The sequence below is a fragment of the Poecilia reticulata genome, chromosome 19, assembly GCF_904066995.2.
Source record: "Poecilia reticulata chromosome 19, P_reticulata-male-v2, whole genome shotgun sequence".
Taxonomy (NCBI): Eukaryota; Metazoa; Chordata; class Actinopteri; order Cyprinodontiformes; family Poeciliidae; genus Poecilia; species Poecilia reticulata.
Genome location: NC_088848.1, coordinates 18964698 through 18986195, shown reverse-complemented (window position 1 = coordinate 18986195; position 21498 = coordinate 18964698). Strand labels below are relative to the sequence as shown.

The 21498-nt window shown below is 39.2% G+C and overlaps 1 protein-coding gene across 1 annotated transcript; it reads right to left on the bottom strand.

The window, feature by feature from the left end:
* Window positions 1-1826: 1826 nt before the first annotated feature.
* On the bottom strand, window positions 1827-19496 carry gsg1l2b (gsg1-like 2b). Its single transcript, XM_008437755.3, has 5 exons — window positions 18703-19496; window positions 16560-16607; window positions 13635-13787; window positions 5358-5469; window positions 1827-4642 (listed from the first exon to the last, which is right to left on the bottom strand). Exons 1-5 carry the CDS (start codon window positions 19001-19003, stop codon window positions 4342-4344), a joined length of 915 nt encoding a protein of 304 aa, XP_008435977.1. The 5' UTR covers window positions 19004-19496; the 3' UTR covers window positions 1827-4341.
* Between the last annotated feature and the right edge of the window lie 2002 nt (window positions 19497-21498).

Below are 21498 nucleotides of genomic sequence, written 5' to 3'. Positions count from 1 at the left end.
AAATTTGCTTCTTTTTTTCACAAATATCAACAGCCTATAGAAGAAAATGTATTTATCCTCTTTTTGCAAAATGAGGTTTTTCATTATTTGAAAACCTTAAATAAATAAAATGCTGAGTCTTTTAACACACTTTCTTTAGTATAAAATTATAAGTTGTCTTATTCAAGAAGTCATGTAACGTTTGGGGTTCTAAGTGAGCTCTATGTCGAAAATAAATGCCTCTGTAGACGCTAAAGGTTGCAGACCCCTGTCCTAGACTGAAGCAGGTTCTTTTAAAGACAATTTCTGAGCTTTAGATCCATTACTTTTGAAAAAAAAAAACTGTTTAGTCTTTTTATTTTTCTGCTGTCATGGCCAGTTTTGCCTGAATTGAAGCTGTGAAGAACAAACATGTAGTGAAATGGCCCCTCATTATTTCTGAATGAGTATGGATTCAGTCATTAAGTCAAACAGCAAAGCTGAAATCAAGGCATTATGCAGCAAATCAAAGATGAAGCACAGCCATTTAATTTGCATCAATGTGTCTTTTTGTCTTCAGACATTGGAAGAAGGAAAAATGTCTGGAAAATCAATCATTTTCTCATATTTCGTTTCTTCTTTCCCTACCTATCCAAACCTAACATGTTCCACATTTTTCCAGACTTTTCAAGACTGTGTAGGAACACTGACAACAAACATATTTTCGTTTCTAGACCCTTTATTTATCCCAACGTTTCCTCCCCAGACTCAGATTTGAAGAATTTAAGGGCAATCGGGCATACATATTGAAAAAATGTCCTGCACGCATTGTTTCCAAAAAGGTAGGAATGAATCTTTCATGCGGTAAGCAGCAGAGTCGAGGGGCGGGCGGGGCGGAGTGAGGGAATATGTGTATGAGCTCAGATTTGACTGAGTGCTTTTGTATCCTTGAATAATGAATGTGGTTAAATGGATGTAGTGGGAACTGGTATGGATCACTTGGCTCATTTGTATGCTTTGCTTAGGTTAGCGAGTGCGGAACCAGCCTGCTATGTTCCGCTTTGAGCAAAGCAAACGGGCCGGCGGAGGGCGGCGGGGTAGAAAACCGAACATCAACACCGGGAAGTTCGACGTGCTGCTGCTAGCTAGCTAGCTAGCTGTCCAGCGTTTGGACCGAGCCTTCCTCGTCCGCTTACACGGTTTCCCGTTTTCAGTTTGCATGTATTTTGCACTAGTTGTTGTCCAACAGGAAAAAATAAAAATATTTTTAAGCAAAGACGATTTATGGATCTTTCTGTAGTTTGTTGGGGTTAGAAAGCCTTAAAAACAAACTGTTTTTGGGGCGCCTTTGTGTTGCTCTTTTTGAGATTTTTAGTTTACAGACAGGTCCTATTTATGGGTATTTATGATCACGAATTAATCTGTGACTATGAAACACTGAGAAAATATGTGGTGAGTTAGTTAAATCATATCTAACAAGAACGGCAGTCTTATTTTCATGCAGGGCCAGGCTGGTCAAAAATGAAATCATTTGGTTTTGTCGTATATTTAATTTATTTGGATATCTGAAACATTTACATTTGACAAAAAATAATTCAGGAAATCTAGAAACAGTCTACATCTCTGCACCTCAGTTGAATGAGTCCATGAAATCCTGCTAAAATGATGTAAAAAGTCTTGTGCTCGCCTTAAAAATGTAAATAAAGATGTTAATTTCGGGACTTAATCGATTTAGCTTATGTTATTTGATTCTAACTGATTTGATAAAATTCTTCTGCTTCTTGTTGAGGTGGGAAATTGCTCACGACCAATACAAAGGCAACACTGCCACCTTGTGGTCTTTAAATTGAAAGTCTGGGGAAAAAAAGTTTCAAACTTGAAATTACATTCTTTATTATGATACAGGTTTTTTTTTCCATTTATCTTTCAATAAAATCTGTTCATAAATATTCTCCTTTATATTATAATAGCTTGCAAATAATCACCCACAAAAGTATAACAAAGAGAGACCACACAAAGAGACTGTAAATACTGTAAAATATGAAACACAAATAAAGACAAAAGATTCATGCTCTAGCCTTATAAACCCAGTTTGCGGAAAAATAATTGAATCTTAGGCTGAATACGTTGGAAAGTCATTGACGTTACACAAAAAATTAAGTCAAAATGCACTTAAAATGCTCCCAGACTAGAAGTATCAAGTTCTGCATCATCGACATAATGTGAAAGTACAAACAGAAAGCTTAGAAAGAGGCGCATTTCTCCGGAGGAAAAGTTTTGGCAATTTGCACGGATGGCTACCCGTTGCTTTGGAATCGGGGTTAGGCAGAGAAACGGCGTTGCCTTTGTTCAGCATGCTGTGTGATCAGAGGCATGCTTCTGGATGTAAAGGCACTCAGCGTTTCCTTTAGGCATCCCCCATCCTCATCCTCGCAGCTTCTCTTTAATCCAGCTTTTCGTGCCTCAGAGAGTGAAAGGGCCGAGTCTTTCAGTTCACTTCTTGGAGATCGCTTATGCCTCCTCAGTCCACAGCCTGTCCGGTGCAACTCTATTTTTGTGTCAGAAGACTGAATTTGGTTCATTTGAAAAGAAGGCAGTGATTAGTCTCTCAGATATACGTTAAGTAAGTTGCTGAAGAAGAGTCAGCAATCGGCTTCTACAGCTGTGAAGAGTCACAGACTCACAGTGCTTCATCAATCGGAAAAGTCCAATGATCAGTCAGGTGTCCAAACTATTGAATGTGCTTGCTTTAGATTATGTTGCGTCTACTGGGATGGTGATCAAGTCAGTTCCTTCGTAGATCTTTCATCCAATTTGTTCCTTCGCATGACTTTCGTGCCGTAATGGGACAGTTGTTAAGTTACATTGAAGAAGTCGTTTTTCTTCTTAGCAACAATGCTTAGCAGAGGTACATCGCTAAGGAAAAGTAATATGAAGAACTTAGCAACTTGTCAAAAGTTTCAACCAGATTTATGTTGCGTTCCAGACATCTTAGATACAGTGACGTTAAAAAGGTGTTTGCCCTTTTACAGAGTTCTTCAGTTTTGCTTCTTTGTTGAACTTCAAAGTTTCAGCTCATCAAAAAAAAAAAAATTCATTTGCTAGAGGAAAATGCTATCCAAACCAACCAGTTTGGTGTAACTTTTTTTTGTTTCAGATGACTGAATTTGGTTCATTTGAGCCAAATGAATCAAATTCATTACTGCTTGATCTGAGGAATAAAGAAATCACTGAAATTCAATCAGTCTGACAGCATGAAGTAGGACAAAAGATCTCAAAAAAGCAACAAATCATGCTCTGATGTAGAAACATTTAAAACACATCAGAAAGTCAGTAATATTGAATCAAATAAAACATCTGATTGTTATGAAAAGAAAAGAAATCTGTAATTGGGCAGACACTTTTTCAAAGCATCGGCTGACATTTCAGACTATATCTAGGAGGGAAGATATTGATTGCTCATAATAATAAAACAATTAAATATCAATTTGTTTTCATATGTCAAATTGCATGGAAAATATAGAAACTTTGTACATAAGTTGGTCTTTTGAGACAAAAAAGCATAAACAATAGTCATCAAAGTACATGTTAGCTAGCTAGTTTTTTTGCTAGTTAGCATGAGTATTCACTTTACTAGGGAGCTAAAGTGAATAAAAAACAGACAATCCAAGTCTGACTCACAGATATAGGTTATACATCCATATTTCAAAAACTCTAACTTATTGTTTAATTTATGACTCAACTGTTTATTTTTAAAAGGACTCGGGGCGCACCCCTTACCCTGTGTTGTCGTCTTGAAGATTCAGAATAGATTCATTTTGTTTCTGTGCTTCACGCTGACACCAAGTTCAGTAAAGTCTGCTTGGTAAGGCAGATTTACAAAGCGGGGGACAAAAAAAAAATAATTAAAAGCATCTGCGCGATCCTGGGAACTGCCAAGAAGTTGGTGCAAATTTGTATCGACTCTCAACTATTTTATGTTCCACATACATTAGAAAATACAGCATCTCAAAGCATACATTGAAAAACAGAGCTGATGTTTTAATACAAGGAAATAACACAGTGTATGCTGCTGGTGAAATCCACACAGACCCATTGGTCCCACAGTGGCTACCTTGGATTAACGCCAAGGTTAGATTCAGATTGACGAGACGGTTGGACCTACCAGCTAAACCTTCATTCAAACCAGCAGAATCAGCATGATTAGGATCCATCTTCACATCTTAAGAGCTGGCAGAGAGCAAAGCAGAGCGGTAAGTCGATTGTATAAAGTCGTGTGGCGGAAAAGAAAAGTTCCAACTTTCAGCTAGCCTTTTTACAGTATTCACACTGTACCGCGCAGAGCGTAACATCCATGTTGTCGTGTCTCAAGACCCGGTTCCTCTAGCAGTACTCCTCTCCTTGCGGGTCGGGTAGGTCGTTGAGGTCCAGGAAGATGGAGGCGTTGGAGAGTTTGCGGCCGCTCGTCGACAGGTCCAGCAGCTCTTCGGCGGTGCTCGGCACCGAACTGATGTACATGTCCCACACTTGCTCCGGAGAGTCCAGCTCCAGCAGCTTCTGCTTGATCTTCAGGTTCTTCTCAATGTTCCTGCGCTTGTGCTTGAACTCCAGGATGGTTTTGGTGTAGCGGTTGATGGTGGTAACCGAGGACGCCATGCAGGCCGTGAAGGAGCTCCACGCCAGTCTACGAAACAGAGAACAGAGCCCACTTTAATCTCGGACGATAAGAAACATTAACCACTAAAACGGCTTCAGTTTGTATCTAAGCATATTATTTTATAAATGTAACGTTCAATAATGCTAATAATTCTAGGAAGACAACCACTTTTTTGGTAAAAATCCTTAAACAGTTTGATTTAAATTTAACTGATGATGTTGCTTCAGTCAAGGGTTAAAGTGGATAGCCAACTTTTTGTGGATTCACCTATGCATGAATCAAATATGGAAAATATACAAAAGACAAAGCAGCTTTAGAAGCTGACTGTAATGCTACTAGACACACTATTAGCTGGCTTCTGAAAAGCAGCCAATCCATGAATTAGATTCATTTTCCTTTGTGCTAATTGGCTGTACCTCAAAGCGTGGGGCAGTTCCTATTGAGAATATTAATACATCTCATATTGAGAGCCTTTTCACTTCCATTTGAAACTGCATCAATAAATAAACACTACTATCAATAAATAATTCAAATAAATGTTCCCATGAAATAAAAACAAAATAAATATTGAAGAAAACATTTTTTTTTTTTAATGGAGAGCTTTTTTTCCCAGTTGATCTGTTTATCTCATTCCAGGATTATTTATGCATTTATTTATTTAATTGTTTATTCATTTCATAATGCTGTTTTACTTTGTGGCACTTTTCCATGTGTTTCATACAACCAGGTAAACTGTACTCACATGTACGACCAGCTGTAGTCCCACGTTTGAGGTTTCCAGTTCTCTGGACCCAGACTGACGGTCAGCTGGAAGGCTGTGGTGAACATCATGTGGGCCACCATACCTAGCAGACCTGCCTCACACACAGAGAGAGAGGGGGCATGTGACTCACACACAGAAACTACTGCACTACCACAATGTCCCCACTTGGTGGCAGCATTGCATAAAGGAAACCTGGGACACGTTAATCTATAACCTGACTCACTGAGAGTTTTTCCCAGATAAGAACATCTTAAAGGTGCAGTATGTAACTTTTACTAAACGTATATATGTGCTTTTACATATTCATTAACAATACATGGTGTCACTTTCTTTCTGAAATGCTTTTGTCCTTGCTTCTCTTTCATAAACGCGACTACTGAAGACTGAAGTCGGCCGCACTGGACTTTATCGGGGAGTATCAACTTTAACGGGGGGCCTGAAAATATAAATTAATGTCACGTTTTTTCAGATTGCTTGTGAAATAAATCTGGAAATGTGAGAAAGAAGCCACAAAACGACCTTTTTTCTTTGTGTCATTTGTTTGTTTGTTTTTTAATTCTCGCTTTCCTTACATGAACCATTGAATGCCTGCGGAGGACAACAAGTGTGAAAACAACTGGAGCCTCTCAATCCGATTACCGCATAAGCTCCTTCCCCTCCCTCCGCCAAATCCCTCCACTGAACAGATTCAGCAGCAAACACCTACATTCCCATCTCCTGCCTATCAATGCTCATGTTTCATTTTTAAAATATCCTGGCATTACAACGTTGTCATAATGCCATGTAGATGAGGGAAGGCTTTGCCTCGGGATGAATGACACATTTCTTGTCCCTGCATGTGGGGAGGACGGATGTTTTCTTCACAATCATTCCTTCTGAAGTGGATGAATGTCACTCTGTGTGCGATAAAGCACATACATAACATACATACATCCAGCCTCAGGTACGTGACACTGCTACTAATTCTCCTTTGAAGACGTTGCTTTGGTTTCCCAGTATTTTTTTATTTATTTTTTTTATCGACCACTAGATGGCAGCAAAGTCAGAACAAATGATTTGACGCCATTACCGATTTGGTCTCGAACAAAACAAATGGATTAGATGATTATCTGGAAGGCTGCAGACATTTGGGCGCACTATGAACACAGTATGTAAATTTATACTGATAAATTTATACATACACAGAAACAAATTGTGTATTTTCTAAGGTTCAGTCTGCTGGGTAGTAAAAAACCCAAACTTCTGGGTCACATTATGGTATCAAATTAAGATAAATTATGATCTTGTGCTTCCAATTTGTCAAAAATAATGACAGCCTACGTTGTGTTTTATTTAAATTTTACAGGTTATGACAGCAGAAAGCAGTGTATAATTGTGAACAGGAAGGGAAATGATACACGGCTCTCTTTTTTATTGCTAAATTAAATCTGAAAAGTGTGGTGTGCATTTACATTAAATCTGCAGTGTCTAACTTTTATGAAAACATGCTTTTCACATATTTGTTAAAATTATCATTGTGTTGTGACAGTGTAATAAGACTGATGATCTGTGAAAAATGAAAAAAAATCGAGCTCCTCTGTCTACCTTCTCCCAGTAGCAACTACAGAAATGCACCAGTCAGCCAGAAACAATCAATCAGAGCCAAGAGGAGGGTCTTAGTGCTGTCAATCACTCATCATCTGGAGTAGAAACACGTCACTGGAAATTATTTGGACTTCCTCATAAAGAGCCTTTAAATAATCTTATTTATTTTCATGATCAGAATAAATTGAGCTGAACTGACCAAACTGTAAAGCTGAAAAACACACAAGAAACAGTGTTGGCAGCATCATGCTGTGGGGAAGTTTGTCTTAAATAGCGTCAGAAAAGAAAAACTAGGACTAACACAGTGAGAGCATCTAGTGTCTAAAGCAGAATCCTTCATCATGAGGTAAAATCAGTGGTTTATTGGTCTGTTTAGCATTTAGCATGATCAATGACAAATGAATGCTACACCTTTCAGATTTCCAGTTATACCAAAGTTTAAAAAGCATTTCTTTTTCCTATTTTTCTATAACTAGGCATGCCTAGTTATTTTTCTATAACTAGGCACTACATATCGTAAAACAAAATACGCAAAATACAAAAACATGAATTTAGTGGCTGGAACGTGACAGGATGTGAGAATGTTCAAGAAGTCCTTTTGCAAGACTTCATTTGGAGGATAATAACCTCCAAATCTTCAACACGAGCCACCCTCTCATGTGCAAGTAACTCTCCTCGCTGCCTCCATGTGTATTCATGAACGTGGAACAATGGCGTCCTCCTGTTATGCTCGGTTGAAGTTAAGTATTTTACATTTAGCAGGTCACAAACCGAAGCGAGTCAAAAACGTGACGATTGGTCTCCGAACTTCAATCGACAGAGCGATCAAAGCAGCAGGCTCCGTTAGGTTGAAAACTGATTGGACCTGAGGAACTACTCATCCCGATGCGTGTTGGGAAAGATCTCTCAATTGTATTTTCCCCTTTGCACTTAAGTGAGTCACTTGTATTTGCAGTCTAATCATGGGATTCCCAGAGGTTCGTGAGTGGGTGACTCATTTTGCAGAGTGTGGTGGAAAAGCTCTGCAGAAGTGTCTCTTTCTCTCTCTGCTGCTACAATACCGTCTTATTTGCGAACATCCTTTGGGGATACAGTCAAACAGTTGTAACTAGGAAGCACATTAGCTGGGCAGAACCTGTATCAAGTTAGGATACACTTTTCCACCAAAGTCCTTAGTTTAGTCAGACTTTAGTGGATGGGAAGACTATGGAAGCACCAATCTACTTTTTCACTTCCAACACCGATATCTGAGGTTCAGTATAGGCTGATACAATCCGATACGGAAAAACAGAGCTGAATTGACTTAAAATGATTCTTAGTGATTCTTATAAATGCAGTGAATAACAAAATCTGACAACTCTGCACCAGTGCATCACACCAGTAGCTTCACAAGCTCGATCAAACATGAACTTCAATTTGTTCACTCATCGCAGTTAGGAGTAGAACATAAATAAGAAACTGATCAAACAAACAAAAACAAAAACATGGTCAAACATGCAGAGAATAAACTGCAGCAAACCGTTCAAATAGTCCAGAAAGTGTCATTAGGAATTATAAATATAATGTGAAATAAACAAAAAAGCATGACGTCGTTCAGAGCACACAGCATAGATCTAGAATGCATAGATCCGTCCTTATGGATCTGGCACATCGTCACCAAAACCAGAACAAAGAATGGCATGTTGGTCACCAGGTCTCCATAGCAACCATTTATTTTAACGCATTTTACCCGAGATTCTAATAGTCATAGAGGGTGGCACATGCTTCCTGCTACTCTCACTCTCAAATCCTTGTGGATAAAAAATACAACTTTGTGCTTTTGTTTTTTCTACCAAGATTACATTTTGCTGTTAAAATTGGAACCTGACTCATAGCTCTAATGGGCTCCAGCTTCTACATATCGTAAAAAATGATCTTCTTGTTCCTCTGCCATCGTCATCTCACCAAAATAAAAAAAAAGAAAGAAAACTCAGATGCCTTCTTATCATATCATGCATGATTGACAACAGCAATAAACTTTAATTTGCGCCCTTGTATTTTTCCTCCAGACCTCATTACCATAGTCTATCTCCTGCTACTCATCCCATTAAAAAAAGGAAACGGCTTCTGGAAGCCTTTGCTTAATTCAAACATTTTACAAGTGCACTAAAGCCTCTGCAATGTTGTCAGCTTAGCCTGGGAAGCTGTTTAGAAGGCAACAAACGGTGACAGATCTTCAACAGCAAACTGACAGCGTGATTTTCGCTCTCCAGCAGGACAGAAACAACTAGTGATGGGTCCAGCAACACCGATGCGTCGGCGCATGTGTCAAGCCCATAGACCAAAACCCGTGTCGGTGCGCGTATTGGTTTCAGCAAGTCACGTGACCGATACAGGAACTGTTTTGAAAAGACATTAACGCGCCAAACTGTGTTTATAAGGAAGCGAATCTGTCAATCTGTCAAATGCATTTGCCAAATGAATTCTTAACCTTTTACAGCGTCAACTATGGAGCAGCCTCAAACGAAAGGTTTCCGCAGTGTGGGACCATTTTGATCTTATATTGGAAAATATATATTTTTTTCATTTTTGTTGTTTCATCCGGTTCTTGTCAGTTTCTACTTGATCTATCTGAACCCAAATTCAGCTGAAACTGATTTTTAGTTTACTTTCATAACATGTGCAGGTTAAGTGTCGCATATGTTTAACTAAACTGTCTTATTTAAATAAATCCACCTTTTCAATGCTGAGGCATTATGAGGCCAGGCATGAGAATGAAGTCTCAGATACACCTAGATAAACTCAGATATGCAGCCATTCTACAAATTACTCACTTGTTTTTATAAATCATTTCCTATACAGTGAACCCTCGCTGTAACGCGGTTCACTTTTCACGGTATCGCTTCTTCGCAGATTTTTTTGTGCTGTTTTTTTCCCCACAGTGTTCTGCGTCCTGATTGACCGTATGATTGGTAAAAACAGTTTTTTCTTCTCTTAAAGCCCGATTGATGCACATGTACATCCGCTGACCTGAAAACAGGTTTTGTTATTTGGTTTCAATGTAGAGTATTTATTTATGCTGTGTAATAACTCACAGCGTAAAGGTAACTACTTCACGGATTTCGCATATCACGGGTTACTTTCGGAAAGCAATCCCTAAGAAAAACAAAGGTTCGCTGTAAATGTAGGGTTTACTTAAATTTTTTCTAGAGCAGGAGAAGTATTGTCAAAATGTTGTAAAAACTTTGTTTTTAAATAAAAATTTGTGGGAATAAAACAGTCCAATCATCCTCATTCCAAACATATTCACTTAAATTTTCACTTTATGGTACATGTTCACATTATTTATTGACTGTAGATCAAATATATTTTAAATGTAACTGAAGATATGAAATAATACAATATATAATATTCAATAAAATACAAAGACTTAAATCTTATTGTATAGACTTGGTCATCAAATCACTATGTTGCCTGTAGGAATTTTTAATGTCCAACAGGTTTCAGTATTGAGTGACACAGTATCGACACAGTATCGACACAGTTTTGCTATGTGTCGAAACGATACATGATGCCTCATCTACCCATCACTAGAAACAACACAAACCTTAAGGGGTTTCGCCTCCTCCTTTTCTCCAGACGACTGGCTAGAGCAGCTACAAAACACCAAAGCACAACCATGAGAGTATAACTCAGAGACGCTGAGTTCAAGCCCTGTCAACTCCGAATGAAAAGACGAATCGTCTTAAAGCACAAGAGTAGGAGTGAAGGATGGCCGACAGCTCTGTTATGATATAATGATCCCGAAGACGGCGACAGCTGGCAGAGAAATATCTTGAAGTATTTTATGCTTGACCAGATTGTGATGAAAGGGACGCGTCATTTGAGCGGCGTAAAGGCGCATGTCCAATTTCAAGGCCCAGTTTGATGCGATACTATTTAGCTAGCTAGAGAAGCTAGCTTATCTAGCTTCACGTTACAGCTAACATCCTCTGTGCTTTTCTTTACATGCTTATCCCTGTTCGGATTAGCCACACCAGAGAAAGAGAAACTTCAAGGAAATTTATAAACAGCTGAAACGCTGAAAAGCTAAATTGACCCACCTGTTTAGAGCTGCCTTTGATTAGCAGTAAACGGAAAGTTGAGCAACATATTTGACGTATAATGATGATTTTGACAATTTGACACAATGCAATATTTACTGCTTGCATTCACAATACACAAAGCAGACAGATGACTGCTCTAAAAGCAGAAAAACTATGCCGCAGGGCATTCTGGGTAAATACAACCAAAACAAACGTGAGCGTGTAGCGTTAACGGGAGAAATGACAAATGAGAAATCGTACAACCGCTAAAATCTGACGCTACTCCAGTTTTTTAACATTTTGTGAAAAAGGAAGTTGTGCTCAGGGGCTGCACAGTGGCACAGTTGGTAGAGCTGTTGCCTTGCAGCAAGAAGGTTCTGGGTTCGATTCCCGGCCCCAGTCTTTCTGCATGGAGTTTGCATGTTCTCCCTGTGCATGCGTGGGTTTTCTCCGGGTACTCCGGTTTCCTCCCACGGTCCAAAAACATGACTGTCAGGTTAATTGGCCTCTCCAAATTGCTCCTAGGTGTGAGTGTGTGGGTGCATGGTTGTTTGTCCTGTGTCTCAGTGTTGCCCTGCGACAGACTGGCGACCTGTCCAGGGTGTATCCCGCCTCTTGCCCGGAACGTTAGCTGGAGATGGGCACCAGCAACCCTCCCGACCCCACTAAGGGACAAGGGTGCAAGAAGATGGATGGATGGAAGTTGTGCTCAGTGTTTTCTTCTGAGGTTTTCATGTCATTTCCTTAAGTGGTTCTTGGTGCAGCGCCACCACAGGCGAGGAGGGGAACATAGCGGAAAGAGTAGTTAAAATTGTGGTCCCCAATCGAACTGAGTCTACCGGACTATAAGGTGTGAAAACATTCTCAGAACGTTATTTTGAAGACGGGTTAAAATTTACACTGTTCCAACATTATGAATGAGTATAATCCTTATTTTTAAGGCCTGTACTTAGCTAGCTTTGAGGACTGACCCCAGTGTAAAATGAGAACAGCTCTTCAGAAAATGACTCTTTTTACAGCCTTTCTAAATCTGACTTGTCAAGTGAGTGGAACGCAGCGCGTCGCCGCTGTGGAGCCGCGTATCTTTCACTGCTGATTCACAGCTCAGACACGGGAGCTCAGCATCACTTTCACAGAGTGGATTAGAGAGAAGGTCACTGTTAATTCCTCCGCTGAGAGATGGAGGCAGACAGTAAACTAGCGGGAAATCTTCTAAGGGGCTGTGGGGCTGCGGCTGGCCCGACTGTGTGACTGGAACAGTGCCGGCAGGGGATGCAGAGCTAAACGCTCGCTTGTTCTGCAGCAGAACCCAAATCAGATGGAATTGGAGCGTGGTTTCTTTTCCCCCTGACAAACGTGTCTGCAGAGATACAGCCGTACTGTGACATGTTCATGTGTTAACTGATTATTGGAAAGAAATCGCATCACTCTGAACATCAGTCCTACAGAAATGCTTTTAAAATGTTGATTTTAACTATTAGAGATTTCACTAAAATGACTTGTGAACATCTCAGAGATCAGCAACAAGTGTTGTAGGATGAACACTGAGTGCAGTTTAATTCAGTCGTGTGAATCTTTCCTGAAGAAGCATTACATTTCTTCTCATGTGGGTTAAACATGGAACTAACCAGTATGTTTTAACCATTTCCTCAAACATTTCACCACAGTTAAGCTATGTTATTGCCATAAAAGTAATTATTCTAACTACCGTTATACAAACTATAATCTAGAAGAAAACAATCTTCTTATTACTAAGGTATTAAAAGACTAGCGAGCATATGTGTTGTGTGGCAAGTTTGTCAGATTTTACCATTTCCATGACATGAGAAAAAGTTATTTTATAAATTTATGGAAGGTTCCAGTGGGAAAAAAAAGGTTTTTAGAAATTGAATAATCAATTTACTGAGTCACATGATTTCCTCGACTGCATCCTGAGAGTGTTGTGTTGCAACAATTTTCATTCTGCAATGAATCCAACTTCTTTTTGTTTAGAGGAGAATCAAATCACCTCAACTTGTGTTTACGTCTCATGTGTCCTTAATGCAACTCGCTATCAGCAGAACACACGAAACAAATGTCGATATAGTTTAGATATTTTTCAGGAATTAAAAAAAAAAGTCTATGTTGTGTTTTCTTTCTTAATATGTCGTTCTTAGGGAAACATTTATCATATCTTTTATCATTTATCGTGAAAACATTCTTGCCATGATAAAAATTTCAGTTCAACTGACAAAAAATGCTTTTTTTTTTTTTTTTACTGTTTTCTCTAATTTTTTTGTCTTTTTGCAAGAGCATCAATGGATATCAGTAAATCAGTAAAGTCTATGTGCAGCTTAGAGATGTCACACTTCTTTAAGAATATTATTTGGAAGAGGAATGTTTTTAAAGAGCAGCTTGTAGTGCTATGAATGTTACATTACGCAGTTACCTAAAAAAGTGGAAATAAAATTTGTTTTGCCATCTATTGATATAACAATCGCATTACAAAATATCGCGATAAAATTCTAAGTCCACATCACCCGTCTCTGATCAGAGTAATACCAAGTTGATTACAGAACGAGTAGATATTTCAAGCTCAACCATATCGCAACCATGACAACCGGGTTACCTGAGAGCACGGTGAAGATGGCAGCGAAGGCGTTGAGCTTCAGGCCGTCGATGACGTTGCCAATGTGACAAACTTCTAAAGACATGAGGATGCCCCCGGTGGCCAGCAGCAGGATGTACAGGCACTCTGCCACGATGCACAGCCACAGCACTCCTATGGAGACAGGAGGTTAGCACGAAGGAACCACAAAGACAAAGAACAAACCCACATCCACATGGTGGGGGGTTGAGTGGATGGTGAGAGGATGAAGAGGAGGGAAAACATCCTTATACAAGGATGAAGACAGGGGACAGGGAAGGATGCGAGGATGGATGAGGAGAAGTGATGAGAGGAGAAAGGTGGATCAGTGACCCCCTTCACCCATATCATTAACCTTCACAGACAGAGGGAGGACACTCAGAGCGATGTGTAAGGAAACGCAGCCCGTCCTGAGTCTGGCTGGATCAGTAGGGGCGGGCAATTAAAGTTTTATTACCATATTTTGTGATGCTGTTGTGATAACAGTAAAAGTTACAATAAGATCTATTTACAGCTTCTTTTTTTTTTAGGTAACTGTATAGCTGTGATTTAGAGGCACAGCAATCGCAGCTCCACAAATACTGTTCTTTAAAAACGCACCAATTTGTAAATACAATTCTTTAGGATGCCAGTTGCAAAAAGTAAAAATAAAAAGTATGATTTTTAACACTAAACTCCAGAATAAGTTAAAAAAAGAAAAAAAACAATGGAGAAACTCATAAAACTGTCAGATTTTGGATGGTTTTGAGACTCGTTAGCTGGAATTTATTGTCACAATGATAAATCAAAACTTTTTATCATGTTAAGAAATTTATTGAAATAAACGATACGATAAATGCGGCGATATTAGCAGGTAAATAGAAACAAAAAGCCTGTTGCCATAAACATCCCAGAAAGTTCTACACAAGCGATTTTATAGTATTTTATAAAATAAATGCCTGTAAAATGGGCAAATAGAAAGTATTAAGTGCGGTTACTGCAGCATATTTAAAGACATTCTACAAAATATATCTGCAATCAAAAGCATTTAATTAAGTGCCCTCCATGAACATGTACCATGATATGTAAATGTAATCACAACTACAGACTTTAGCACTCAGATGTACAACAAGTGCTCTACCACTGATTGGGCTTTTCACCTAAACTGTTGTTTCACAGAGCCTCTCGGTTTGAGCCAGTTTATGCTGCAGAGAGACGTAAACTGTTAGTTGCCTGGTTACAGATTTTCAAGTTGTTTAGAAATTTAGTGATTTTCTTTTTGCAGCAGGGAAACCGTGTTTGTTTTTGGCTCCAATCAGTTGTGATGTTTAGTTTTGTTTGGTGGAGGGAGGCGATGGAAATAGCAGTAACCTTTACAGATGCATTAAATGTTGTGTGTTTGAAGAGCGGAGCAGGACCAGTTCATCGGAAAGTTCAGCGTCATAAAGTTGGGTCACTTCATACCTGACTTCATCACAACGCTAATTTACGATGGATCTAGAGCAGATTATTTGTCTGGATCAAGACTATGAAAAGATGTAATACTTCTGTCTGTAACAATCTCTTTACCATAAGCATGAAGCTCTTCATGCCCTTCAAAATGCAACATGTCGTGTCCAAACCTTTGTTTTCACTCACTTGTATAGTTCTTAAGAGTTCAATGTTGCACATTACACCCAGCACATTCTAACCTTTGGATATAAGGAATCTACAGCTGCTGGATTGAGTCATGTTTACTTTGCAATTCATTTGGCATAAAGAAGATTGAAAACAGCACAAAGATGCCAGGTTTAAGCTGCTGTTGCTGTCAGGTTCAGTTCAGTCAGATCTCTTTAAGAAAACCTAAGTAGCTTGAACCCACTTCGTGGTCTTCGGGAAACAAATTTAATGCTTTTCTCCTTGATAAACGGATCAATCTTTAAACGTTCACCTACAAAAAACTGCCGTGCTTTTGTTTTTGACCAATTCTGAGAAACGTGTTGGAATCCTACAAGACGTGGTCAACTACCAGCAACGTAAGCTAGCGTCCAGACAACAGAGAAGTGAGATTTTTAAAAAAAGTGAGGCTAAAAAGCCAAAATGAGGCATTCAGCCGTGAAAACAGGCAGCGCACAGAGTCTTTCATTAGGACTAATGAGGACAGTATAATTATAAAGGCTAAATTCACATGGTCACATTTTACTGAAAGACACAGCTTTAAATTTTAACCAAAGCATACACCAGCCTCCTTAAGATAAAAACTATGTTGCTCTTTAGCCTCATCATCTGGGTTCTGTAAAAATTACTATAGCAACAAGCTTCTTCTGAAACTGTGACGTCTACAGTCCTTTTCCCAAAAGATTCTGCTGCGCTGCTTAACACTAAGTTGCATTATTATTATTATTATTATTATTATTATTATTATTATTATTATTACCTGAAACAATGTTACACCTGCAGCTTTCAGATTTTCTGCCTTAAAGTCCAATAATAACCAACAGTTTGGTGAGGGGAAAAAAAGCCAGATAACCTGGAAGTTACAATTCACATTTTGTCACATCATACCAAAAACCACAATGTATTTTTGTTGGAATTTATAGAAGAGTCCAACAAAACCAAGTGTATAATTGTGAGGTTTTTTTTACAAAAAAATTGTAGCCCGTGGTTAGCTCCTTTTTGTCCTTCCACCTCTGTATGTGTAGTAATGTCGGTGTAAATCCATGTGTTTTTTAAGAGCAGAATCTGTGAGAGTAGTTTGAGTAATGCTCATAGATCCTTTTGATAAAAGCTGTCTGAACTTGTGTCATTTAAAGAAGAACGCGCAATAAATCCAGCCTCTGAATAAAGCCGGCAGAGACATCCTGTGTCTCACCCATTCAAGGTATTACGCACACATTAACTCGGTCTGAATTTTCCCATAAAACTCAAAATATGTCTATATATCCTCACCTCTTTCGTTCGCCGGCGCCACATAAATGAAACTCCGACATTTTTCACCTGAAAAACAATGTAAATGAGACATTTAATTGACACCCGGTGACAGCACAGCCACCCCTGCACCTCACTGATAAATAAAAATGGGACCTCATCTGTATTCCAGCATTTTCCCAGACTGCGACAGAAAGAGAGCTTCAGGTGGACTTTGAGGGGATAAAACTGACATGAAAATAAAAAAATAAATAAAATAAAAAGAAGAAGAAGAAATCTCGGAATGATCCAATTTGTCAAGAGATTTGCTTTCCGCCTCCATCCTCCGTTTTTGAGGAAGTCTGCAGCACAGAAACGGAGTCAGTACACACAAAATGCTTCTATGGTGTTCTGAAGATACAAATGTTTTTCTCTGTAATGTCAGAGTCACAGCTGGAGGTCCAGCACCTCTGAGGAACTGTCCTGTAAGTCATCAGTGGAGGATTTCCACACAATAAGGAAGAAGACAGAAAAAACAGCAGATATCCGACTTTTAAATAGGTGCTGAATAAGAATAAAGAGCCACTTATCTCTTACATTGATGTGTTTTCTAAAATGTGTCCAATCCTATCACTAAAAACTGTTGTCTCAGAAAAAAAAATCAATTTCCATGTGAATAAATTTTTGTGTGTTTTAAATTGCCTTTCCAGTTTTACAGTGTATATTTCAACATAATTTAATGAAAAACAACAAAATAATATTGTTCATTTTCAACTTTCAGTATTTTATATTATGCTTTCTTTTGCACTTTGTCTGTAAGGTGGAAACTCTTGAGCTTCCTTAACAACTTCAACTATTTCAGCTTTCTGTATCTTTACACTACAATGGGTTACGTTGATTTTAAAGAATGATGGACCAGTGCTGCATGATATTCACTTTAAGGAGGAGAAGATTAATAGCTATTATACAGTGAGATATTATCAACACCTCGAAAATAAAATAACACTAGTCGTTATCTCACATGTCAGAAGCAGCATTCAGTTTAGTTTTTACTGTCCCCCACTCGTAGAAAACGTGGGTTAGAGTCCCAGTTGAACAATGTTTAACTAAAGTCCTATGGGATTTAGAGTCCCAGTTAACAGCGTTTCAACTAAAAACCTAGAGGTTGGAGTCCTTGTCAAACGGCATTTTTGACTAAAGTCCCAGAGGGTTAGAGTCCCAGTTAAATGGCATTTAACTGAAAAATCTGGAGGTTTAGAGTCCTTGTCAAATGGTGTTTTGACTAAAGGTTCTTAGGAAAGAAGCCCAGAAGGTTAGCGTCCCAGTTGACAGCGTTTCAACTAAAAACCTAGAGGTTAGAGTCCTTGTCAAAAGGCATTTTTGACTAAAGTCCCAATGGGTTGGAATCCTAGTTAAACAATGTTTAACTGAAGTAATAAAAGGGGTGTGGGTTTAAAGTTATCTTTTTTAATCTTTTTTTTCTTCAAAATCTCTCCTTCTTGCTGTTTATTCAATGTCACATGCTGTTTTTTTATTATGTAAATCACTTTGAAATGCCTTGCTGCTGAAATGTGCTATACAAATAAAATGTGATTGATTGATTGATTGAACAGCCAATATATTCCCAATATGTTAGCAGTTCTGATGGCCAGCAGCCTTGTATGTCTGGGGTGGTTTTTGTGCACTTACACTGGTTTTCCAATAGGGGGCTTTGTACAGATGGACACTACAATCAAGTGAGGTGGTTTATACCCAGATAACCCACAAATACACACACGCACACACATCATAGTGACGACTATGCATGAAGGAGATAAGTAGGTTGTCTCGTTTGTTAAAAAAAAAAAGTTTTATGTTTTTTTCCTAAGTTTTATATCAGCTTATTTTATTTTATTCTTTTTAATAAAATTCCGAACAATTTGCTCCGCCAAATTTCCACATTTCTGCTGGATGACCCGCAGCACCACACTGAGAAGCAGACTTTAAACTCTAATATTTCCATTTATTTGCAAAGGCATTTTCTCGGATTATTCTCTAAATCTTGTCAGAGGTGTGGCTGGTCAAACCTGTTTTGATTAAAATCGCATCTAACAACTCTGACTCCGTCCCTTTCTGCATGTGCCGGGCTCTATGTGACGCACCGCTCCGCGCGCGCGGTCCCCCTCGCCTTTCCGGCGGAACTCACCGGTCATGTTGATGTTCTGCTCGCAGGAGAACCAGATGCCGGTGTGAAACTTCCTCATCACGTACTTGTCCTCGCCGGTCTCCCATATGTACTGCACCAGCCGCGTGTCGTTGATGTTGGAGCTATTGAACATGATGCAGAACGCCTGCTTGGTGGTCACCAGACCGGTGCAGAACGGCTTCACCACCTTGCGCGTGCCCTCGCACCAGTAGCTGGTGGTGAGAGCCGACACGGCCAGGAACAGCGCCAGGAAGTTCAAGGTGAGAGCCAGGGAGGCTCTCCGCCGCCGGTCGATGCCCATGACAGCCCCCCGGAGCGCGGTGAGAGGAGCGACGGCGCCCGGAACTTAATCCTCCCCGCTGTGTGTGTGTTTGACACCGGGTTCAGGCGACTTCTCCTCCTCAAATCCTCATAATCCAGTTATTCCCGTTAACGTTTCCTCTGCTAATTAACATCTGCTTCCAACAGTTCGGCAGTCACATCTGCTCCTCCAGCGACGTTACTTTTCATACTGTAGCCCCCCCCCCAACTCCCACTTCCACTTAAACACTCCCACACACGCGCGCGCACACACACGAACACAGTCCTGAGCTTCACACGACTCTGCTGTGTGCCACTGCCGTGGTTATTAGTGTAATATTGGCAGTATGTTTAATATTTCCTACAGTCCCAACTAAAAACCAGCATGAAGCTCATCCAGCGGTTATTTTTTTCAATGTGGGTCACATGGGCAGTTGTCCAGGGCAGCATGAAGGAATGGGGGCACAAAAGCAACAGATATGACAAATAAAAAAAAAATAAAACAGAACTTGAAAGTTTCTTCACATAGTGAATCAAGGCAATTTATAAGATGAGTCAATTCAAATACAATTTAATAATGTATACATTCAAATTCAGTTTATTGTCAAGACTGGTTACTTATTCATATTTATTTATTTTTATTTAACCAGGTATAATCCCATTTAAATCCAAATCTCATTTACAAGAGGGACCTGGGCAGAAAATCTGCACCACACAGTCTGATTACACTAAAGTTTAACAAATTAAACCCCAAGTTTAAAAGCAATGACACTGATTAATGCAATCACTAAAAAAAAATGTTTGTCAAATGAAACCCAACAGTTGACATCAAGTTGTTGATTTAAAGCATTTACTCCCCCTTCATTAGTATGTAGCAACAACGGACAGCTAATCTTGAAAAAAGTTTTCTATTGCTTTACATGCATGTGGTCAATTGGGAGTCGGGATCTTTTTCTATTGGTTAGTATGGCGACTATTTTAAGGGATTGGTGTTGCACTGTAGTGTAATTTAGACATTTGTTATGAGTTGGGGTGGCTCTGCAGAAAGGTTGCAGACAGTAGTTTGAATGAAAGAGGTTCCTGTTTTCAACCAGGGCTGGTACAGATTTAGTTCTGAATTGGTTCTGGAAAAGAGCCGGTTTCCTTTCCCTCTTTTATCGGAGTAAGTATTAAGTCATTATCAAACTATTATGAAGTCAGTCAGAAGCAAACTATTTTGCCAGGATAAAACAAACTCATTGTTGAAATACACAAACACACACATTCTTCATTAATTGCAGTTTCCACCTGCAATTAATAAAGAGAAACAGAATGTCAATTTATCAAGAATTTTGCAAGATGTTTTAAGTTGAACTTTTGCTACTTTTTATACTTTAATAAATAACGTTCCCTTATAAGTATGACAGTATACAGTAAAAACTGAAGTCAGAGTGCAACAAGATACCGTCTGTCTTCACACACATTTCCTGAATGCTGAAACAGAATAAAAAAACTGGACTAAGTCTTAACTTAGAGGTGTGTACAATCATGAAATACAAGCAGGTTGTCGCAACTTTTTAATATATATTTCCCCTCTAACATTTTTTAAAGTTGAATTATACAGAATAAATGCCATTAAAAGTGGAAAAATAGTTCTGAAATGATTTATCGTGGTCTCATCACCTGCACGCTCTTTGGAGACACTGTGCATTTCCCTCCCCAGATTTATGGTTTATTTTTGAATCCATTTCCCCTCCGTAGCTGGTCATTCTGTTAAAAGGAGAAAAACTACCTGCTGACAGCAAAAGCTTATCAGTCTGTAAACAGACAGATAGCAGCTTTTTGTAATTGCTACCCAGGAAATTGCAATGCTGGTATTAAATGTGGGAGGGCAGGACAGTTTTCAGTCTGTCATAGTGATGCACAAGAAGGAAACTGTGTGTAGGTGACAATTTGAATTGTCCTGTTTGGGACAATTTTTCATGCTTTGATGCATCATGTAAATGTTCCTTTATTTAAATAATCCTGGTCAAAACTTTAAAATAATATATTAAATACAGAGGACACAAGTATTCAAGTTGGTCTTATTGAACATCAAAATACAGAAATGCACCAACAGAGTAACAGCAGCCTTTTCAAGCTGCTGCAGCCCTGTGAGCCTTATAATGTCTTCCAGTTTCAGCTCCCCGTCATATTTTTCTTTCCCAGTGTTCAGCTTTTATCATTGTAATTAATAAGAGTGATTTATGCACTGCTGCAGCTTCCCGTAACATTCCTCATAACCTCGCCTGCTGGGTGTGTGCGCGCACATTTTTATGTCTCCCAGGGGCAAAGATGCAATCGATATAGGGTGGCTCTGTCCACAGATCATGGATGTGACACAGTTTGGTCTGGCGTGCATAGCCAGGCCTTGTTATCCCCATGCAAGGCTCTCTGTCACCTTCAGGATGATCTACGCTGTTGCCGTGGGACAGAAGCAGGAGGATTCGCTCCGTGCGGAATGGCTCGTTGAGAGGG